Genomic DNA, 19531 nt, shown 5'->3' with positions numbered 1-19531 from the left:
CAGAGGTCCTAGCAGCAGGGCGTGCTGACTCAGAAAAGCCAGGCTACAGCTTAATTCATCTCTGTAACTCAGCATGCCTGGCTCAGCTGCAAGGCAAGCTGTTTAGACAGGAAGGGCGGTGGAATGCATGTTCCTTTCCTTTAAAAAAACGACTTATTGGCCGGGCGTGGTGGCTCATGCCTGTAATCCTGGCACTTGGGGAGGCCGAGGTGGGCAGATCACCTGAGGTCAGGAGTTCAAGACTAGCCTGGCCAAAATGGTGAAACCCAGTCTCTACTAAAAAATACAAAAATTATCTGGGCGTAGTGGTGTGTGCTTGCAGTCTCAGCTACTGGGGAGGCTGAGGCAAGAGAATCACTTGAACCCTGGAGGCAGAGGTTGCGGTGAGCCAAGATCACGCCATTGCACTCCAGCCTGGGCAACAAAGTGAGACTCTGTCTCAAAAAAAAAAAAAAAAAAAAGATTTATTCCCTCATTTCTGTTCCACTTAGGGCATGAGCTGTTAACCTTTTTGGGGCGGAATCTATTTATGCTTTTTCCCTCTCCCTTTCCCTCCCTCTCTCTTTTCTCCATTCATCAAATGTTTTTGCGTAACCACTGCGTCTCCAGTGCATCTATGGGGCTTGGAGGTAAAGGAGGAATCAGATGTCACCCTCCTCTTATTCATGGCAAAGATCAAAATGGAGCAGATTCCCAAAGGAAATGAAAGCATCTGTTCACACGAAAACTCATACTTGAATGTTCATAGCAGCATAGTTCATAAAAACCAAAAAGTGGAAACAATTTAAGAGTCCATTGACGGCCGGGTGCGGTGGCTCACGCCTGTCATCCTGGCACTTTGGGAGGCCGAGGAGGGTGGATCATGAGGTCAAGAGATCGAGACCATCCTGGCCAACATGATGAAACCCTGTCTGTACTAAAAATACAAAAATTAGGTGGATATGGTGGCGCATGCCTATAATCCCAGCTACTTGAGAGGCTGAGGCAAGAGGATCAGTTGAACCTGGGAGGCAGAAGTTGCAGTGAGCCGAAATTACGCCACTACACTCCAGCCTGGGGACAGAGTGAGACTCTGTCTCAAAAACAAACAAACAAACAAACACCAGGCCATTAACAGCTGACTGGATCAACAAATGTGGTATATCCATTCAATGGAATACTATTTAGCCCTGAAAAGGAACAAGGCTCTGACACAGACCACAGCATGGATGCACCTTGAGGACGTCATGCTCAGTGAGAGATGCCGGACACAAAAGGCCACACAGTGTGTGATTCCAATTACATGAAATGTTGGCAGAGTGTGGTGGCTTATGCCTGTAATCCCAGCACTTTGAAAGGCTGAGGCAGGCGGGTTCATTGAGCTCAGGAGTTCAAGACCAGTCTGGGCAACATGGCGAAAGCCCGTCTCTACTAAAAATACAAAACCATTAGCTGGGTGTGGTGGTACATGTCTAGTTCCAAGTACTCAGGAGGCTGAGGCAGGAGGTTTGCTCTAACTTGGGAGGTCGAGGCTGCAGTGAGCTATGATTGCACCACTGCACTCCAGCCTAGGTGAAAGAGTGACACCCTGCTCAAAAAAGAAAGAAAAGAAAAGAAAAAAAAGAGATGTTTAGAACATGTAAATTCTCACAGGAAGTAGACATGTGGTCACCAGGGGTTGGGGGAGAGGGATGAAAATGGGGCTGACTTAATGGAATAGGATTTCCTCTCACGGTGATGAAAATGTCTTCAAATTAGATAGATGTGGGGTTGCAGAACGTTATGAATGGGCTCTGCCACTGAATCATGAACTTTAAAACAATGAATTCATGTTATGAGAATTCCACCTCAGTTTTTAAATTTTTTAAATTTTATTTTACTTATTTAATTTTTGAGACAGAGTTTCACTCTTTTGCCCAGGCTGGAGTGCAGTGGCGCAATCTCGGCTCACTGCAACCTCTATCTCCCGGGTTCAGGCGATTCTTGTGCCTCAGCCTCCAGAGTAGCTGTGATTATAGGCGCCCACCACCATGCTCAGCTGATTTTTGTATTTTTAGTAGAGATGGGATTTCACCACGTTGGCCAGGCTGGTCTCGAACTCCTGACCTCAGGAGATCCACCTGCCTTGGCCTCCCAAAGTGCTGGGATTACATGCGTGAGCCACCGTACTTGGCCTCACCTCAATTTTTTAAAAAGCAAGCTTTGGCTGGGCATGAGGCAGCACACGCCTGCACTTTGGGAGGCTGAGGTGGGAGGATCCTTGAGCCCAGGAGTTTGAGATCAGCCTGGGCAACACAGTGAGACTCCATCTCTACAAAATATAAAAAGCCAGGCGTGGTGGCGTGTCCCTGTAGTCCCAGCTATTTGGGAAGCCAAGGTGGGAAGATCAGTTGAGCCCAGGAGGTCAGGGCTGCAGTGAGTCATGATAGAGCCACTGCACTCCAGCCTGGACGACAGAGCGAGGTGATATAGATATAGATAGATATAGATATAGATATAGATAGATATAGATATAGATATAGATTTTGCTATATATATATATATATATATATATAGCAAACTTCAAAGAAAGGACTGAAGAATGAACTGACATGCTCATTCAGAAGGTTAACCCAAACCAGTGCTGCAAAATTGCAGGCTGATGGCTGATGCACCAAGCCCAGTTATGTCCCGCCCATACAGCATTTAAAAACATTTTCCATTTGCTGTCAAAGAAGAGATGCAAAAAGTCTAGATTTCTGGCTGGGCGTGGTGGCTCATGCCTCAGTAATCCCAGCACTTTGGGAGGCTGAGGAGGGTGGATCATCTGAGGTCGGGAGTTCGAGACCAGCCTGGTCAGCATGGCAAAACCCTGTCTCTAATAAAAACACAAAAATTAGCTGGGCATGGTGGCGGGTGCCTGTAATCCCAGCTATTCGGGAGGCTGAGGCAGGAGAATCGCTTGAACCTGGGAGGTGTAGGTTGCAGTGAGCCGAGATCGTGACACTGCACTCCAGCCTGGGCAACAGAGCGAGACTCCGTCTCAAAACAAACAAACAAACAACCACTTGCCCAGCCAGGGTCCCTGTCCAGCCACCACCTCCTCCCGCTAGAAGAAAGCCCCATCGCTTTGCAGCCGGCACTGCCTTGGATTCTCAAGATGTGATTCAGCCTCACAACCTTGGATGGTCCACACAGATTCTACATAGGCTGTGAACCGAGTGGACCATTGCTGGGCTGCAGCTGAAATATGAAGCTGTAGAAAGCATCTCACGCCGGGCGCAGGGGCTCATGCCTGTAATCCCAACACTTTGGGAGGCCGAGGCAGATGGATCATCTGAGGCCAAGAGTTCAAGACCAGCCTGGCCAACATGGTGAAACCCCGTCTCTAGTAAAAACACAAAATCAGCTGGGTGTGGTGGCGCATGCCTGTAATCCCAGCTACTCGGGAGGCTGAGGCAAGAGAATCGCTTGAACCCGGGAGGTGGAGGTTGCAGTGAGCTGAGACCGTGCCACTGCACTCCAGCCTGCGTGACAGAGTGAGACTCTGTCTCAAGAAAAAAAAAAGGATGTGATTCAGCCTCACAACCTTGGATGGTCCACACAGATTCTACATTGGCTGTGAACTGGGTGGACCACTGCTGGGCTGCAGCTGAAATGTGAAGCTGTAGAAAGCATCTCAGACAGGGTGCAGAGGCTCATGCCTGTAATCACAGCACTTTGGGAGGTTGAGGAGGAGGATCACTTAAGCCCAAGAGTTGAAGACAAGCCTGGGCCACACAGCAAGACCCCGTCACTACTAAAAATGTAAAAATTGCTGCAGCATGATGGCTCATGCCTGTGATCCCAGCTACTCAGCAGGCTGAGGTGGGAGGATCTCTTGAGCCTAGGAGTTAGAGACTAGCCTGGGCAACATAGTGAGACCCCATCTCTACAAAAAATACAACGTATTAGCCAGGCATGGTGGTATGCACTTGTAATCCCAGCTACTAAGGAGGCTGAGGCAGGAGGATCGCTTGAGTCTGGGAGTTTGAGGCTGCAGTGAGCTGTGATTGGCACCACTGCACTCCAGCCTGAGCAACAGAGCAAGAGTCTATCTAAAAAAAAAAAAAAAAAAAAAAAGAAAGAAATAAAGAAAAAAAGAAAGTATTTCAGCTGCACATAATACTGGGAAAGCGAGGAAAGCAGGAGAAAGGGTCGGAATGCCTAAAAGAGTCTCAGAGAGTCTGAGCGCAACCCCCAGCCCTGCCACTCCATCCAGCGCTAGGAGTTTGGGTGGTTCCTTCTCCTCCCTAAGCCTCTGTTTTCCTCATTACTAAAATGGGGGCCGGGTGCGGTGGCTCACGCCTGTAATTCCAGCACTTTGGGAGGCTGAGGCGGGCGGATCACCTGAGGTCAGGAGTTCGAGACCAGCCTGGCCAACATGGTGAAACCCCATCTCTACTAAAAATATAAAAATTAGCTGGGTATGGTGGTGCATGCCTGTAAACCCAGCTACTCAGGAGGCTGAGGCAAGAGAATCACTTGAACCCAGGAAGCGGAGGTTGCAGTGAGCTGAGATCGCACCATTGCACTCCAGCCTGGCGACAGAGTGAGACTCCGTCTCAAAAACAAAAACAGAAACTGCAGCATTAGCTCTTACCTGACAGTTTCCAACCTGCCCTGTGGATTTTGGACTTCGTGGTTCCCAGGATTGTGCAAGGCAATTCCTGGCATGAAACCATGTATATAAAGGAAGACAATAAGCAAATAAGTAAACAAGGCAGATAGTGATGCTTGCGGCAAAGAAAATGAATGAAATAAAGGAGAGGAGAGCGAGAGAGAAAAATCACTGGAGTGGTCAGGGAAGGCCTCATTGAGGAGGCAGCTTTTTTTTTTTTTTTTGAGACAGGGTCTTGCTCTGTTGCCCAGCCTGGAGCACAGTGGTGCAATCATAGCTCACTGCAGCCTCAAATTCCTGGGCTCAAGGGATCCTCCTGTCTCAGTCTTCTGAGTAGCTGGGACTCTAGGTGTGCACCACCACACCCAGCTAATTATAAAATTTTTTGTAGAGACAGGGTCTCACTGTGGTGCCTAGGCTGGTCTTGAACTTCATGCTTCAAGCAATTCTCCTGCCTCAGCTTCCTAAAGTGCTGGGATTACAGGAGTGAGCTGCCATACCTGGTTAATTTTTCAGGTTTTTTTTTTTTTTTTTTTTTTGCAGACACAGCATCTCACCATGTTGCCCAGGCTGGTCTCGAACTCTTGGGCTTAAGCGATCCTCCTACCTCAGCCTCTCAAGTAGCTGGGACTACCAGCACACACTACTATGTCCAGCTAATTTTTTTTTTTTTTTTTTTTGAGACAGAGTCTCACTCTGTTGCCCAGGCTGGAGTGTAGTGGCGCGATCTCGGCTCACTGCAAGCTCCGCCTCCTGGGTTCACGCCATTCTCCTGCCTCAGCCTCCGGAGTAGCTGGGACTACAGGCGCACGCCGCCACGCCTGGCTATTTTTTTGTATTTTTAGTAGAGATGGGGTTTCACCATGTTAGCCAGGATGGTCTCGATCTCCTGACCTCGTGATCTGCCCGCTTCGGCCTCCCAAAGTGCTAGGATTACAGGCGTGAACCACCGCGCCCAGCCGCCCAGATAATTTTTATATTTTTCTGCAGATGGGGTCTTGCAGGCTAGTCTTGAACTCCTGGGCTCAAGTGATCCTCCTGCCTGGGCCTCCCAAAGCGCTGGGATTACAGGAGTGAGCCACTGTGCCTGGCTGGAAGTGACTTTTAAGTGTAGACTTTTAAGCATGATGTTGGCGTCCTGCAGAGACCAGGCAAGAGCACTCCAGATGGAAGGCACTGCAGAGGCCCAGGCTCTGGGACTGGAATAAGCTTGCCAATTTCAAGGGCAGATCAGAAAGCAGACTCAGGGTGCCTGGCGCAGAGAGAGCAGTGGGGGAGGAGGGAGTGGTTGGAGGATGGAGGGTAGGGAGGGAGGGAGGGCCAGGGAGAGGCAGTGCCGCGGGGATGGGATGAGGTCCTGAGGCTGAGCTGCCAATTGCAGTGGATGTTCAGGAAAGGTTTAAGATCATGCGGAACTGGAGAAGCCGACCTGGCAGGGCTCCAGGCTCCCTGAAGGAGGACCCACTGCTCCGGAACATGGGTGGAGCGAGCTCTCCCCACCTGTTCATGGAGCTGCAGTTTCCAAGGTCAGGTGAGATCCTGTTACTTCTGCAAGCTCCAGGAGAACCGCAGACTCTCTAGACCTGGAGATCCCCTCCGTGGCCCCGGGGTATAATACATCCACTTAGCCCTCTGCAGAGCCGGCTCTCAAAGTCCACGATGGGCAACCCGGGTAAAAAGTGGAAGTCCTAGCCGGGCATGGTGGCTCACACCTGTAATCCCAGCACTTTGGGAGGCCGAGGCAAGCGGATCATAGGGTCAAGCGATCAAGACCAGCCTGGCCAACATGGTGAAACCCCGTCTCTACTAAAAATACTAAAATTAGCCTGGCATGGTGGCACGTGCCTGTGGTCCCAGCTACTTGGGAGGCTGAGGCAGAAGAATTGCTTGAACCCAGGAGGAGGAGGTTGCAGTGAGCTGAGATCGTGCCACTGCACTCCAGCCTGGGCGACAGAGCAAGTCTCCGTCTCAAAAAAAAAAAAAGTGGGGATCCCCCCACATGCAAGATGCATAGTGTGGCTTCGTCCTACTGAGGTGGGTTGGATCGTGTTCCCCCAAAAGAGATAAGTTTAAGTCCCAGTGCCTTGTGAGGTGCACGCCCCAGTAGACACACAACCCAGTATACTCAACCTGATGCAATGAGTGGTCCCAGATTGGGTCTTGGACCTGGGGTTTGGGGCAGGGGCATTAGCTAAATAGGGACATGGGACATTATTGGTACAATTGAGGGTAAATTTTTTTTTTTTTGAGACAGAGTCTTGCTGTGTTGCCCAGGCTAGAGTGCAGCGGCACAATCTCGGCTCACTGCAACTTCTGCCTCCTGGGTTGAAGCGATTCTCCTGCCTTAGCCTCCCCAGTAGCTGGGGTTACAGGTGCCCGCCACCACACCCAGTTGACTTTTGTATTTTTAGTAGAGACGGGGTTTCACCATGTTGGCCCAGGCCGGTCTCGAACTCCCGACCTCAGGTGATCCACCTGCCTTGGCCTCCCAAAGTGCTGGGATTACAGATGTGAGTCACTGCACCCAGCCCTGAGAGCTGACTTTGATATAAAAGGAGCAAAATGTTAACAATTGTATAATCCTACTAAAGGTATGCAGATATTCTTTATATCATTCTTGTAATTTTTTTCCAAGTTTGGAAGTATATCAAAATAGGCCAGGCGCAGTGGCTCATGCCTGTAATCCCAGCATTTTGGGAGGCTGAGGTGGGAGGATCATTTGAACCCAGGAGTTTGAGACCAACCTGGGCAACACAGTGAGACCCCGTCTCTATAGAAAATAAAACATAGCTGGGTGTGGTGGCAGGTATGCAGGAGGCTGCAGTGGGAGGATCACCTCAGCCTGGGACGTGGAGGCTGTAGGGAGCTATGATCACACCACTGCACTCCAGCCTGGGTGACAGAGCAAGACCCCGTCTGGAAAAAAAAATTGAAAAGTTACAAGCAGCCGGGCATGGTGGCTCACACCTGTAATCCCAGCACTTTGGGAAGTTGAGGCGGGTGGATCACTTGAGGTCAGGAGTTCGAGACCAGCCTGACGAATATGGTGAAACCCCATCTCTGCTAAAAATACAAAAATTAGCTGGGCGTGGTGGTGGGCGCCTGTAAACTCAGCTACTTGGGGGGCTGAGACAGGAGAATCACTCGAACCTGGGAAGCGGAGGTTGCAGCGAGCCAAGGTCATGTCATTGCACTCCAGCCTGGGCGTTGCAGTGAGACTCTGTCTCAAATAAATAAATAAATAAAACCCCCCCCAAAACCCAAAACAAACAGAAAAAGTTACAAGCAAGCAAACAAAACTGGCAGCCACTCAGCTGTGAGGGGAAGAGAGTAGAGGGAGCCATGGGGCAGCTCATCCTGCACCTGACCCTCCTCAGCTATGATGCCCTGGGTAAGCTCCTCCCCCAAGTCCTCAGTTTCCCCACACAGACTTCCTCAGTCCCTCAACCTGAGCCCAGGGCCTTTGCACATGCTGTTCTCTCTGCTTGGAATGTGGGGCCCCTGCCCCCTACTTCCTTCCCTGGCTCATCCCTCCTTACCCTTCACAGCCAGGAATCACAGTTCCCCTTCCCTCCCTGGCCTGGTCAGAAGTGCCATGAACCCAGCTGCCACCTTGCATTGGGTTGTGAGGCTATAAGGGACTGGTATACAGTTGGCGCATAGCATCAGAATGAGTGAATGGAGAAATTGAGGCAGCAAGCAATCTCCGGGCTGCCTTAAGCTGTAGCTCCGTTAGCAGGCTGCAGAAGGGTTAGAGTGAAGGAAAATGCTAGAAGGAGGCTGGGCGCGGTGACTCACACCTGTAATCCCAGCACTTTGGGAGTCTGAGGCAGGCGAATCACTTGAGGTTAGGAGTTCGACACCAGCCTGGCCAACATGGTGAAACACTGTCTCTAACGAAAATACAAAAATGAGCCAGGCATGGTGGTGCGTACCTGTAATCCCAGCTACTTGGGAGGCTGAGGCAAGAGAATTGCTTGAAACCAGGAAGTGAAGGTTGCAGTGAGCTGAGATTGCACCGCTGCACTCCAGCCTGGGTGACAGAGTAAGATTCTGTCTCCAAAAAAAAAAAAAAAAAAAGTGCTAGAAGGGCAGAGGCCATGCAGGGCTCTGTCTGACATCCTTAGGGGAAGTACAAAGACCACTTCTGCAGTCCCCAAGGGAGGGGACGGCTGGGCTGGAAGAAATTGAATTGTGAGCTGTTTTGCACCAGACAGAGGTGGTTATGTGTGGCTGCAGCTGGACCTGCACCGAGGAGCTGACTCAGTTCTTCCGGAGACGAGGAAGACAGAGGCCTCGTGGAGGAAGTGTCCTGTTGGCAAAGGGGTAGCTCGTGGGGCCCAGGCTGGCACAGCGAGGCCACTGTCCTGCAAACACAAAGCTGCTGCAGCGGATGGGCAAGCAACCTTGCAGCTGTAAGAAATCCACCAGAAACACACCCTCCTCCCGCTCCCGCTGGCCTCGCCCCTTCCAGAACCGGCTTCCAGCTCGCATTTGCGGGTGTGCTCGGCCTTGGTTTTTGTCTCAAGAAGGCTTGGATGAGACGAGAGCTTTTAAAATTATCGGTGGAGGCCAGGTGTGGTGGCTCACGCCTGTAATCCCAGCACTTTGGGAGACCGAGGCAGGCGGATCACTTGAAGTTGGGAGTTCGAGACCAGCGTGGCCAACATGGTGAAACCCCGTCTCTACCAAAAATACAAAAATTAGCTGGGCCTGGTGGTGTGTGCCTGTAATCTCAGCTACTCGGGAGGCTGAGATGGGAGAATTACTTGAACCCGGGAGGTGGAGGTTGCAGTGAGCCGAGCTCACACCACCACTGCACTCCAGGTTAGGTGACAGAGTGAGACTTTGTCTCCAAAAAAAAAAAAAAAAAAAAAAAAATTATCGGTGGAGCTGGGCCCAATGGCTCACACCTGTAATCCCAGCACTTTGGGAGGTTGAGGTGGGCAGATCACCTGAGGTTGAGAGTTCGAGACCAGCCTGGCCAACATGGTGAAACCTCATCTCTACTAAAAATACAAAGATGAGCTGGGCGTGGTGGCAGATGCCTGTAATCCAGCTACTTGGGAGGCTGAAGCAGGAGAATCACTTGAACCCGGGAGGCGGAGGTTGCAGTGAGCTGAGATCGCGCCACTGCACTCCAGCCTGGGTGACAGAGCGAGACTCTGTCTCAAAAAAAAAAAAAAAAAAAAGAAAAGAAATAAAAAAAAAATCAGTAGGGGGAAAGGGAGCTAAGCTAATAGTAATAATAACACTGGAGATGATTATTTATTTGTGCTGCCTTCACCATTTGCACAGCCCATCTGCCTATCTCGGCTGTTTCATCGAAATTTCACGACCACCTGGTGTGCAAGAGATTATTGTCCTATTTTACAGATCAGAAAACAGAGGCACTGAGATGCCCAAAGAGATAGCCCAGGTGGCAGAGCAAACCTGCTGGAGAATTGGGATTTGAACCATGGGCGTCCGATTCCAAAGCTTATGCGCCTTTGTTTATGCTGTGCTGCTTGAAATGACATTATTTTAAAATTATTATTATTTTTCTTAGCTATGCAGTCTTGCTCTGTTGTCCAGGCTGGAGTGCAGTGGTGTGATCATAGCTCACTGCTGCGATGTCCCAGGTCCAAACAATCCTCCTGCCTCAGCCTCCTGAGTAGCTGGAACTACAGGCGCACACCAGCATACCTGACTAATTTTTTTTTTTTTTATTTTTATTTATTTATTTTGAGACGGAGTCTCACTCTGTCGCCCAGGCTGGAGTTCAGTGGTGCGATCTTGGCTCACTGCAACCTCCGCCTCCCGCGTTCAAGCGATTCCCCTGCCTCAGCTTCCCGAGTAGCTGGTATTTACAGGCATGGGCCACCACGCTCGGCTAATTTTGTATTTTTAGTAGAGACAGGGTTTTTCCATGTTGGTCAGGCTGGTCTCAAACTCCTGACCTCAGGTTGTCTGCCCGCCTTGGCTTCCCAAAGTGCTAGGATTATAGGTGTGAGCCACCAGGCCCAGCCAGTTTTTGTTTGTTTTTTGTTTTTTTAAGAGACGAGGTCTTGCTATGTTGCCCAGGCTAATCTCAAACTCCTGGGCTCAAGCGATCCTCCCGCCTTGGCGTCCCAAAGAGCTGGGATTACAGACATCAGCCTCTGCTCCCAGCCGTGATTCTCTGATTCTCGGCTATTCTGAGGACAGGGACACAGACAGGTGCATGGGCCTTAGAGGCCTGGCAATGACTGGATTCAGGAGAGGGCTGAAGTTCTTGAATATCAAGATGCCGTCTTCAACAGTCCTCCTTCTGCCCGGACATGAATGGGAAGGAAGCTCTCGGCCTCCCACACTAGCCTGACTCATTTTGAAGGAGACCGATTGCTTCAAGGCATTCTTCTGTATCTCCTTCAAACCCCATTCTCTTTTAAGTTCGTTCTTTTGGCCTCGTTCTGCCCTCCGGAACCCTCTCAGATTGAGATTTCTCTGGAACTGGAGATTCTGCTTTTTTGAGACAGTCTCACTCACTCCACTGCCCAGGCTGGAGTACAGTGGCACGATCTTGGCTCACTGCAACCTCCGCCTCCCGAGTTCAAGCAGTTCTCCTGCCTCAGCCTGCTGGGTAGCTGGGATTACAGGTGCCCACCACCACGCCCGACTAATTTTTGTATTTTTAGTAGAGATGAGGTTTCACCATGTTGTCCAGGCTGGCCTCGAACTCCTGACCTCAAGTGATTTGCCTGCCTCGGCCTCCCAAACTGTTGGGACTGCAGACGTGAGCCACTGTGCGTGGCCTGGAGATTCTTTTCAAATTCTCTTTTTCAGTCAGAACGCACCTGGTCTTTTTGACTGAACCTCACCCAATAGTTTCTATAACTGACCCTTGGGCATTGTGTCCGGGGGATGGATGAATTCCTGGCTCCGAAAGGGAAGAGGGATGAGCAGCTATCTTTAGCCAGCAAATCAGAGTCACACGTCTCAACAGCAAATTCGCACAGCTTCCTTTCCATGTAGTATTTTTTTTTTTTTTTGAGACGGAGTCTCGCACTGTCACCCGGGCTGGAGTGCAGTGGTGCATCTCAGCTCACTGCAACCTCTGCCTCCCGGGTTCAAATGATTCTCCTGCCTCAGCCTCCCGAGTACTTGGAATTACAGGCGTGCACCACCATGCCCAGCTAATTTTTTTTTTATTTTTATTTTTAGTAGAGACAAGGTTTCACTATGTTGGCCAGGCTGGTCTCAAATTCCTGACCTTGTGATCTGCCCACCTTGGCCTCCCAAAGTGCTGGGATTACACGCCTGAGCCACTGCGACCGGTCTTTTTTTTTTCTCTCTTTTTAAATAGAGACAGGCAGCTGGGCGCGATGGCTCACGCCTGTAATCCCAGCACTTTGGGAGGCCGAGGTGGGCGGATCACGAGGTCAGACGATTGAGACCATCCTGGCTAACACGGTGAAACCCCATCTCTACTAAAAATACAAAAAATGATCTGGGCGTGGTGGCGGGCGCCTATAGTCCCAGCTACTCGGGAGGCTGAGGCAGGAGAATGGCGTGAACCTGGAAGGCGGAGCTTGCAGCAAGCAGAGATTGTGCCACTGCACTCCAGCCTGGGCAACAAAGCGAGACTCCGTCTCAAAAAAATAAATAAATAAGTAAAATAAAATAAATAAATAGAGACAGGGTCTCGCTCTGTCACCCAGACTGGAGTGCAGTGCTGCAATCATGGCTCGCTGCAACCTCCGCCTTCTGGGCTCAAGCAATCCTCCTGCCTCAGCCTGCCAAGTAGCTGAGACTGCAGGTGCACACCACCATGCCCAGCTAATTTTTTTTTTTTTAGTAGAAATGGGGTCTCACTAGCTTGCCCAGGCTAGTTTCGAACTCTTGAGCTCAATCAATCCCCCCAGCCTGAGCCTCTGTAAGTGCTGGGATCATAGACGTGAGCCACCGTGCCCAGCCCCTGTGATTTCTTATTCTGACCAGTGATCAGCACCTGTCACCCAATATTTGTTAAGCGCCAACTGTATGCCAGGCACTATCCTTAGGTTGCGATACAGCAATCAGCTAAACAAAGACCCCTGCTCTTGTGGGGCTCCATGTGGTGGGGAGACACAGTGTAGACAAGATGTCCCTGCAAAACGTTCAGCGTAGGGGCCGGGCGTGGTGGCTCTCGCCTGTAATCCCAGCACTTTGGGAGTTCGAGACCGGCCTGGCCAACATGGTGAAATCTGGTCTCTACTGAAAATACAAAAATCAGCCAGACGTGGTGGCAGGTGCCTGTAATCCTAGCTACTAGGGGGCATGAGGAAGGACAATCACTTGAACCCAGGAGGTGGAGGTTGCAGTGACCCAAGATCGTGCCACTGCACTCCAGCCTGTGGGACACAGTGAGACTCAAAAAAAAAAAATGTTCAGCATGTTAAGGGAGGTAAGTGTCTCCTAAAGGCTGCTAATAAATCACCATGGTGCCTCAGCCTCCCGAGTAGCTGGAATTATAGGCACGTGCCACCATGCCCAGCTAATTTTTTTTTCTTTTGAGACGGAGTCTCGCCTGTTGCCCAGGCTGGAGTGCAGTGGTGCGATCTCGGCTCACTGCAAGCTCCGCCTCCTGGGTTCACGCCATTCTCCTGCCTCAGCCTCCTGAGTAGCGGGGACTACAGGTGCCCACCACCACACCCGGCTAATTTTTGTATTTTTAGTAGAGATGGGGTTTCACCATGTTAGCCAGGATGGTCTCGATCTCCTGACCTCATGATCCACCCGCCTCGGCCTCCCAAAGTGCTGGGATTACAGGCGTGAACCACCATGCCCAGTCAGAATGTTAAGAACTCTTAAAATGGTGTAGGGGTGGGGGATCCTTTGGAGCTTTGGGGCAGGGAGGACAGAAATGAACCTTAAATCATTGAGCAAATATCCATTATGTGCCTGGCCAGGACTACCCCACTGTGAGGCCACAGAGAAGACACACACAGGGCCTCAGGCCTCCCAGAGTGTGCGGGAGATGAGGACGCGGAGATGGAACCAGGCCAGCCCCAGGCCATTCCCACTTAGAGACGGCCTCGCTCCTGTGTCCCACCTGGGAGAGACATCTGCTCCCCCGACAGCTGACTCAGGGATGTGGAAGTCCTACCTGGGAAGATCTTCGTCCTGCCATTCCTCCTTCACGTCCACGTTTTCCATCCGGAGCGTGGCTTCAGTGGTCCCCATGGGAGCTGGGAAGAGGCACTGGCTTGAAGCAGGGATGACCCCTGAAAGGAAGCCGCAGAGGAATGGGTTTTACTGGACAATAATCCTAATGACAATCCCCTACCCCATGCAGCTCTTCCCCCTCCCACTCCCCCTCCGTCTCCCCCTCCCCTTCCCCTCCCCCTCTGTCCTCTAGCCTCTCTCCTCTCTCCTTCTCCTTCTTCTTCTTTTTTGAGATGGAGTCTTGCTCTGTTGCCCAGGCTGGAGTGCAATGGTGCCATCTCAGCTCACTGCAACCTCCACCTTCCGGGCTCAAGCAATTCTCCTGCCTCAGCCTCCCAAGTAGCTGGGATTGCAGGCACCCGTCACCACACCCGGTTAATTCTTGTATTTTTAGTAGAGACAGGGTTTCACCATGTTGGCCAGGCTGGTCTCGAACTCCTGACCTCAGGTGATCCTCCTGCCTTGGCCTCCCAAAGTGCTGGGATTACAGGCATGAGCCATCATGCCCGGCTAAATTTTGTATTTTTAATAGAGACAGGGTTTCACTATGTTGGCTAGGCTGGTCTCAAACTCCTGAGCTCAAGCGGTCTACCTGCCTCAGCCTCCCAAAGTGCTGGGATTACAGGGGTGAGCCACTGAGCCTGGCTCTTTTTAAAAAAACAAAAACAAAAACAAAACAAAAAAAACACATGATCTTGCTCTGTTGCCTGGGCTGGAGTATAGCTCATTGCAGCCTTGAACTCCTGGGCTTAAGCAATCCTCCTGCCTCAGCCCCCTGCCAGTAGCTGTGACCACAGGTGTGCACCACCATGCCTGGGTAATTTTTTAAAATCTTTTTTTAAGAGATTGGGTCTTGCTATGTTGCCCAGGCTGGTCTCAAACTCTTGGGCTCAAGCAGTCCTCCTGCCTCGGCCTCCCTAAGCGCTGAGATTACAGGGGTGAACCACTGTGCCCAGCCAGCACTTCTTATGGAACCATCACCCAGCCCCATGAGGTTCCCCTGTTTTACAGATGAGAACACGGAGGCACAGAGCGCTTAGGATGCACAGTGGGGTTCAGAGTTTGAATGTGGGCGAGAGGCTGAGCCTTCAGATACAAGCCCCGCTCCCTTGGAAACTTTGAAATCTACCTTCTCCAGGGTGAGCCATGACCCAGATAGACTTACCCTCCCTCTTGTGCCTTGGACCTCAACTAGAAAGCAAGAAATCCAAATCATCATTCATACTAAAGTGTGAATGGCTGATATACTTCAGCTTCCGTGCTGGGAATGCCAAGTTCAAAGAGAATCCAGAAGGCTCTAACCCATTGCTATCTGTCATATCTACCAGGCCACCTGTGCTGCCCCTCTGTCCTCCCTCAAGCAAATCCTGGTGACCTTCTGACCCCGGGGGTCACAAAGGAAGTGTGGAAAGAGACTGGGGTTAGAAAGGAGACCCTCATCTTTACTACCACAAAATGCCACTTTATTTATTTATTTATTTAGAGACGGGGTCTTGCTTTGTCGCCCAGGCTGGAGTGCAGTGGTGCAATCCCAGCTCACTACAGCCTCCAACTCCTGGGCTCAAGCGATCCTCCTGCCTCAGCCTCCCAAGTAGCTGGGACCACGAGTGTGTGCCATCATGCCTGGCTAATTTTTCCGATCTTGCTATGTCACCCAGGCTGGTCTTGAACTTTCGGGCTCAGGTGATCCTCCTGCCTCAGCCTCCCAAAGTGCTGGGATTACAGGCGTGAGCCACTGTGCCACCCCAACCCCCACAACAGTTTTGTTTTTCTTGTTCTGAGGAGCTCACTGGGGGCAGGGGCAGGGCAGGGGGAAGCAGTCTGGGTGGGGGCCGGGATCAGAGCTACCAGGTGAGACCGAGTTCTGGTCTGCTCTGGGGCATCTCCCTCTCTGGGTCTCAGTTTCCCCTTCTGTAAACAAAAGAGTTCAATTAGAGATGACCTCTAAGATACCTTTTGGACATAACATACCAGCATCTTATGACTCAACCAACCCCATCTGTTTTGTGCTTTGAAACCAGTGCTTTGCACCTGTGGACAACTCTGCCTCCCCTGCTGCAAAGGGACACTTGGCATTGTCTAGAGGCACTTTTGTCACAACTGAGGGGAAGGAGTGCTTCCTGGGGCAGGCCAGGGGTGCTGCTCAGCACCCTACAGTGCCCAGGATGGCCGCCCATGACCAAGAATGACTGGCCCCAAATATCCATAGATCCAAGGTGGAGAAACCTTGTCTTAAAGGCAATAGTCATTTCTGTGTGCATTCCCGTGTTTGCGAAAGGATTTCAGGCCCGTGTCCGGCAGTCATTACAGAGCATTGTACACTCTGTCCTTCCATTACTTCCGTTTGTCCTCTCAACAGCTCCCGAGTAGCTAGATCCACTTTTTTTTGTTATTTTTTTTTGAGACAGAGTCTTGCTCTGTCGCCCAGGCTAGAGTGCAGTGGTGCGATCTCGGCTCACTGCAACCTCCACCTCCTGAGTAGCTGGGACTACAGGCACGTGCCACCACGCTCAGCTAATTTTTGTATTTTCAGTAGAGATGGTGTTTCACTATATTGGCCAGGCTGGTCTCGAACTCCTGACCTCGTGATCCACCTGCCTCCCAAAGTGCTGGGATTATAGGTGTGAGCCACCGCGCTGGGCCACTAGATCCACTTTTTAAAGCATCTAGGGGCTGGATGCAGTGGTGCATGCCTGGAACCCCAGCACTTTGGGCAGATTGCTTGAGACCAGGGGTTCGAGACCAGCCTGGGCAACACAGCAAGACCCCATCTCTCCAAAAAAATACAAAAACTAACCAAGCATAATGGTGGGTGCCTGAGGTCTTAGCTATTCAGGAGGCTGAGGTGGGAGGATTGAGCCCAGAAGGTCAAGACCAGCCTGGGCAACATAGCAAGACCCCATCTCTACAAAAAGCAAAAACAAAAAGAAAAATTAATCAAATTTGGTGGGTGCCTGAAGTCATAGCTGTTCAGGAGGCTGAGGTGGGAGGATTGCCTGAGCCCAGGAGGTTGAGGCTGCAGTGAGGTATGATTGTGCTACCACATTCCAGCCTGAGCAACACAGTGAGGTTCTATTTCAAAAAATAAAATAAAATAAGGCATCTGGCTGGTGCAGTGGCTCACACCTGTAATCCCCAGCACTTTGGGAGGCTGAGATAGGAGGATCGCTTGAGCCTGGAAGGTCAAGACCAGCCTGGGCAACATAGCAAGACCCCATCCCTAAAAAAAAAAAAAATACAAAAATTAACCAAACATGGTGATGGGTGCCTGGTGCCTGAGGTCCTAGCTATTCAGGAGGCTGAGGTTGGAGGATCGCTTGAGCCCAGGAGGTCGAGGCTGCCGTGAGCTATGATCGTGCCACTGCTTTCCAGCCTGAGCAACAGAGACCCTATTTCAAAAAATAAAATAAAAAATAAAGCATCTGGCTGGGGGCAGTGGCTCACATGTGTAATCCCAGCACTTTGGGAGGATCGCCTGAGTACAGGAGGTCAAGACCAGCGGGGCAAGATAGCAAGACCCTGTCTCAAAAAAACCAAATACATAAAGCATGTAAGGCCCCCAACTCTCATGGCATCCAGGCTGCCTCTCTGTGGAGTAGGTTACCTGCAGCCCTCCAGCGTAGATATCGGGTTTGCATCGGGGACAGGGGACTGTGGCTTAGCAACGAAGGACCCAGAGGCAGCCTCAGCCAGATGAGGAAGTAGGGGGAGGGGACGGCTAAAACTAGACCCTCCCCCGTACAGGGTGAGCGTTTCTCACTCGATTCTCTGTCCTCAATGTCGTCATTCATGCTTGGAGGAGGGACAGTAACACGCAGCATGGAAAAAAAAAATCCCTCCTGGATGCTATGGGGTGGGGGGTGGGGGTGGCAGCAGCCAGGCAGGCCCTTCCCGCGAGGGTAAGTTCTACTCGGCAGTAGAAACGCATTTGCTCTCCGGAGGAAGGGGTCTTAGCCTCTGCCTTCCTTATACTGAGCTGGGTGTGACCTCAGCCCCCAGGAACACTCCCACCAGCCCCGCCCGCGACCCCCACCCCCTGCCAGCTGCAGCCACAGGCGTTGACTCCACAGTCTTCTAACGATGGGGTGTGGTGGGTCCTCAATGGGCCCCGGACACTCCTGCACTCAGATCCTGGCTTCGCATTTGCGGACGGCCAAAAGAAGACAGTGACATCAAGGAACAGGAGTGAAGCGCTCATTTGAGCCCTGATGTCTGATTATTAGCAAATCACATACGAGTTCCAATAAGGAGGAGGCATCTGTGTCTTAAACCATAAACCACCCCCTTCCTCCCCACCCCACAGGACAGCCTTTGTCGACACACTTAGAGATTTTTTTTTTTTTTTCCGAAATCGGCGGTTGGTGGCCTTCCCAGCGTTATAAATAGGAAATACACAGGGCTAGGATGGGTCTATTTCAGCGTCCCAGAGAGAAGCTGAGGTTTTCATCCGCCCGAGCTCTCAGCGTTGTCCTGAAAATGGTGCACTTATCTGCCTTCCAGGGGAACGGTGCGCGCGGAAGGTAAACTGTGTTGCTGGGCGCAGCTCAGGGAACGGTTTTTCCTGGTACCGGGAACAGGGATGTGAGGGCCTTCACGGAGTCACAAGACCGTGGCTCTCTGCTCCCACCCGCCCCATCTGCTGGAAAGGGATTTAGAGGCAGCAAAGGCTGCCGGATAAACCTTCCAGGGAGACGGTTTATCCCGGGAGAAGGGGAGATGCGCGCACTCACCTCTGCAGCTGAGACAGCCTCTCCTCCTTACTGGCAAACAAAGGCGAGCCCTGCCTGGGTGCAGCTGGGCATCGCTCACGCTCCCCAGGCCTTCAGAGCCTGGGAGGAAGAGGATGCTCGCAGGGGCGGATTCTGCATGCGAGGAAGGTCACCCAGGGCGACGTGGCCAGCGCCCGCCAGCTCTTTTGTGCAGGGGTGGGTGGGGTGCAGGGTTAGCGGTGGGCTCCCCAGCTCGGGGCTGCGGCTGCGCCCCCTCTCATCGCCGCCCGCCTGCGCGCCCTGCCTCCGAGGTAGCTGCTTCTTCCCAGCTCAGGGCTGGCAGAGGCTCGGCTTCCCGAAGACAGTTAATTTATGCTGCTTTTGTGTGCAGGCAGGAGGGGGTGGGGGGTGGCGGCCTGACGGAAAAGCACAGCCCCCTGCCAGAATCCGGTCCTCTCCATTGGCTGACAGACAAGCATCTCCGAAAGCCACGCCAGGGGCAGAGGCAGAAATGATTTTCTGATGGCGCATCACAGATTTAAAAACAAAACAACGGACAAATAAATAAATAAATGGCAAGATGGCCTCATTCCTTAGAGAATGGGGGGTGGGGGGTTGGGGAAGGTCTTCTTGGCACTTCTCCTTGCAAAGGGAGCAGGGGTGAGGGGTGGCATCCCCCAAAAAGTCTGTTCAGGCAAAGAAATGACTGTCCCCAGGCCGGATGCCATGGCTCACACCTGTAATCCCAGCACTTTGGGAGGCCGAGGCGGGAGGATCACCTGAGGTCAGGAGTTCGATACCAGCCTGGCCAACAAGGTGAAACCCCGTCTCTACTGAAAATACAAAAATTAGCCAGGTGTGGTGGTGGGCGCCTGTAGTCCCAGCCACTCGGGAGGCTGAGACAGGAGAATCGCTTGAAACTGGGAGGCAGAGGTTGCAGTGAGCCGAGATGGTGCCACTGCACTCCAGCCTGGGCAGTAGAGGGAGATTCTATCTCAAAGAAAAAAAAAAGAAATGACTGTCCCCAGGTCACCGTGGT

At 51.6% G+C, this 19531-nt stretch overlaps 1 protein-coding gene across 2 annotated transcripts in view; it reads right to left on the bottom strand.

Moving 5' to 3' along the window:
- The window catches only part of ATCAY (ATCAY kinesin light chain interacting caytaxin), a 48768-nt gene extending 29889 nt beyond the window's left edge, over positions 1-18879 (bottom strand). Inside the window, 2 exon segments of one of the 2 annotated variants that reach the window (NM_001131570.1) lie at positions 13725-13842; positions 18514-18879. In NM_001131570.1, coding sequence (NP_001125042.1) covers positions 13725-13801 — 77 coding nt within the window. In that variant the 5' untranslated portion in view covers positions 13802-13842; positions 18514-18879. 2 annotated transcript variants of the gene reach the window in all.
- Between the last annotated feature and the right edge of the window lie 652 nt (positions 18880-19531).

This window comes from Pongo abelii, chromosome 20 (assembly GCF_028885655.2).
Source record: "Pongo abelii isolate AG06213 chromosome 20, NHGRI_mPonAbe1-v2.0_pri, whole genome shotgun sequence".
Classification (NCBI taxonomy): domain Eukaryota; kingdom Metazoa; phylum Chordata; class Mammalia; order Primates; family Hominidae; genus Pongo; species Pongo abelii.
This window is presented reverse-complemented; position numbering and strand designations above follow the sequence as displayed.